The 3,830-nt window shown below is 42.1% G+C and overlaps 1 protein-coding gene across 1 annotated transcript in view; it reads left to right on the forward strand.

The window, feature by feature from the left end:
• LOC106875128 (uncharacterized) overlaps positions 1 to 3,830 on the forward strand; it is a 20,453-nt gene that overhangs the window by 13,925 nt on the left and 2,698 nt on the right. The window contains exon 2 of the mRNA XM_014923113.2: positions 2,840 to 2,912. Within this exon, the coding sequence (XP_014778599.1) occupies positions 2,840 to 2,912 (73 nt within the window). The remainder of the gene's footprint in view (positions 1 to 2,839; positions 2,913 to 3,830) is intronic.

The following is a 3,830-nucleotide window of genomic DNA, read 5'->3' on the forward strand; positions in this document are numbered from 1 at the left end:
GTGGTGGTGGTGGTGGTGGTGGTGGTAGCGATGACGGTGACGGTGGTGGTGGTTTCGGCAACGGCGGCGGTAGCGGCGGTGTTGGTGGTGCTAGTGGTGCTGGTGGTGGTGGAGGTGACGGTGGTGCTGGTGATGATGGTGGTGGTAGTGCTGCTGTTGTTACTGTTGCTGCTGCTGCTGCGAATGAACTCTTCCCTGGAGAACAATATATAATCTCACAGAAACAAAGAGTAAAATAAAAAGATAATAATTATAAATGGAAGCGTTGTTACCGAACCGCCTACACAAAAGGCCATTATTTCTTCCTAGTTGTATAACGTGAAGTAATGCATTGTGTACCATGTGCCAGACACAAAAAGTTGTATGTTTAAGACAGGATGAAAATCCTAAACAGATCGATGCTAATCTTCGTTACTGTCGCAATCCACATCATACGTGGAATGCGACAATAAGGGAACTTCACATCGTATGTGAAGTTCTCTTTGCCGTAGTTTATCTAATAATTGATTAGGCCAGTGACTCTTAACCTTTGTGATAGCGCCCACTTGGGAGCGTAGTGAACTCACAAACAGGAAGTGAAGGAAATGTGAAGGGGTAGCAAATTACACGAGGGCACAAGGATCGTGGTATTCTTATATTATAAAATCTTTGTCAAATTAAATTATGAATAGGATATTGTTTTATCAGTAAGCAGAAACTGGATTGATGATGCACGAAGGTCCATTATATAAGTTCTCGCTTTCATGAGTAATTTCTTTCAAAATTAACATAGGAATGCACTAACTCACTTAAATGTCTATATAAAAAAAAATTTAAGAAAGAGCGCGATACATTTTGGATTGGATAATATAAAAAAATTATGGATAATAATAAACCACAGCATAAGATTATGTTTTATTAAAATAATTTTCAGTTAGTTGAACATGTGTAAAGCGCCTTTCAAGTAAACAAGGTGGGTACAAAACGAGTCGAAAACCACGAGTGTGAGCTTATTTACTCAAGCCCTTCGCTCCCTATGGAACATAGGCCATCGATAACTTTTCTCGACTGTTCTCGACTCTGGACAGTCTTTTCTGCTTCTCTACTGTTGGATTGCGGCTTTTATCCCGCCTCCAGCTATTTTTAGGACGTCCTCTCTTCCACCTCCCTTATGGAGTGTTTCCCCGAGGGAAAAGCTTCCTCTACCAGGTTTTGCTGGTTTTGAATTGTCATCGATGCTTTTATAACTTTGCCTTTTTCTAAGGAGAGGTTTTGGTCCTATACAAACCTATTTTTACTTCTAGGAAGAAGTAGTCAATATTAGTCTGACCTCTATCCATTGACTTGCTCAACATAGAATTTACCAGGAGTTTCTGCTTCGCTAGCATAGTTCTCAGGATCACTGCGATATGCAAGCTTCACCATAACAAAGGCCAGGCTTGTGGTGGACAGGTGTAAACAAATCTCACAAAATAATATATGAAATCGCATATACAAATGCACTAAACCAGTTGTTCCTATCGTTGCGATTTTTAGTGAAGTTATCACTTAAAAGTGCGCTCACTCACCCTTTCAATTATTTCTATATCCTTGTGCATTATTACTCGATAGGCGTTGATTCTATACTGGGTTCATTAGTACCAATCCCAAAAAAGGAATACTGAAATCAATTTGATCAACTAAACCCTTCATGGTGGTGCCCCAGTATGGGTGCAGTCAAAGGACTGAAACAAGTAAAAGAATAAAAGAATGGGAAAATGGGGTTTTATTCGAAAGCTATTTCGCTACTGGTTCTAGCTGTTCAAAAGATCACGAAAAAGCTCCTTCTTTGGCTCATGATACGAGGTGAGCTCAAAACGTATCCGACTTATTTCTTCCCGCCAAAACTAATGCCGCGTGGGTAAAATCCTTTGAAAAGGAGTTGATGCTACCCTTCCTGCGCATGCAGGAAAATTTTCGTGCTGTTATGCCTAAAGTACAAACGTGTAGTGCGCGCTCGTCGGATTTTCGCTTTCAGAGGTCGTAACCATAAACACATATCTTATCAACAGTGATGATGTTCTTCATGAAGCTTGAGTCGTGGTTTGCACAGTCCAAAATATCCTGAATGATTTACATGCGAAGTTGCTTGTGCTGCTCCACCAGTACATTATAGGCGAATTTCACCTACACTCCGCATGCACAAATCCTCTGTTAGAATGGAAAACACTGTTCCTCTGCTTATTCCCATTTCGTGAGCAATTTCCTAGATTGTTACACAGCGATCTTCTATGACTATTCGCCGAACCTTCTCAAACGTCTCCTCGTTTCGGTTTGCGAATGGCCTGCATGAGCGTGCCTCACTCTTCACTGAGATACGGGCCATGTTTGAAGCGGTTGTACGAGTCCTAGATCAGAGTTTCGCCCATGGCCTCATCGCCGAAGACTGAATTTTCTGAATGGTTTGAGTTTGAGTATCACCAAGCTTTTGGCAAAACTTGATGCAACGTCTCTCGTCGATGAAAACGAAAACCCAACGAGCACATACTACATACCTGTGCTCTACGCATAACATAGGAACTGATGAAGCCTACTGGCACGAAAATTTTCGAGCAGGCGCAGGAAGGGTAGCGTCACCATTAACCCGAAAGACTTTGCCCGTGTGGTATTAGTTTTGGCGGGGGAAATAAAGTAGGATACTTTTTGAACACATCTCGTTAAACTTATTTGACCTGAACTGCTGATATGGCTGTTGGTAAGGTACTTTGTGTGAACGTAAAAGACATGTAAAAGACATACTCCCATCTAAGCAAGTCAATTTATATCAAAACAACCACTAAAACCAACTGCTTTTCTCTCTCTTTCTCACTCTCTTATGCAGATAGTGGAGTCAGTGCAGTGCCGTCCCAGATGAAAGGCAAGCAGAACACTTTTGCTGCATCGGAGAATAACATGTAAGAGCTTGTTGTTGTTGTTGTTGTTTTTGTTGATGATGATGATGATGATGATGATATTTAGCACCGCATCCTCAGTCAATGCTGATTGAGCAGACCTATGATCAAAACTTAGATGTATTTTATTTAGTGCATTGTGCTACATAATCCAATGAAATATTTTCGAAAAGACTGTTAGATTCGATTCGAGGTAAATTTCGGCTATTATTTCTAGCGCGCTTGGCAACTGCTATGGACTGCGTGTTTGCATATTTGGCTCATTGTTTCGGACCAAGCTTGTTGTCTAAAGCAGAAAAGTGATTTTTAAATGTATGTTTATATTCACAAACACACACACACACACACACATAGTTGAAATTTACAGAAAAACAAAAGACGAAGACAGGTGTATAATCAATAAACAGGGGTATTCGTTTAACGCTCTGTAAGGTGAGAAAGTCTTTTACGTTTTGAGCCTACGCTCTTCAACAGAAAGGAACACGAAGAAATAAACAGAGAGAGAATAAAAACCTTTTGGAGCTAGCGGTCAATCATGGCGGCTGGCTGGACAGAGGTAGTTAGACAGGAGAGCTAAGAAGAAGGGGAGATAGTAAAGTATTAGTGATCCCAAAACAAAGGTGCGCGTGCGTGTGTATGTGAGAGTGTGTAAGTGTGGATAGGGGCTGGTGACTTTGACGTGTGGATTTGTGCGTGTGTGTGTGTGCGTGTGTAATGTGTGGATGTGTGGATGATGGTGTAGGTGCTGGGAAGTGGTCAGTGCTAGTGTGTGCGGGGTGGTGTGATGTGGTGTGGTGGTATGTGGTGTCGTGGTGTCGTGGTGTATTGTGACGGTGTTAGAGTGTGGGGTTGCGAGGGTGGTGAGTGGGGATGTGAGGGTGAGGATGAGGGGTGGGGCATGTGGGAGTGGGATGTGTGGGG

This window comes from Octopus bimaculoides, chromosome 4 (assembly GCF_001194135.2).
Source record: "Octopus bimaculoides isolate UCB-OBI-ISO-001 chromosome 4, ASM119413v2, whole genome shotgun sequence".
NCBI classification, from domain to species: domain Eukaryota; kingdom Metazoa; phylum Mollusca; class Cephalopoda; order Octopoda; family Octopodidae; genus Octopus; species Octopus bimaculoides.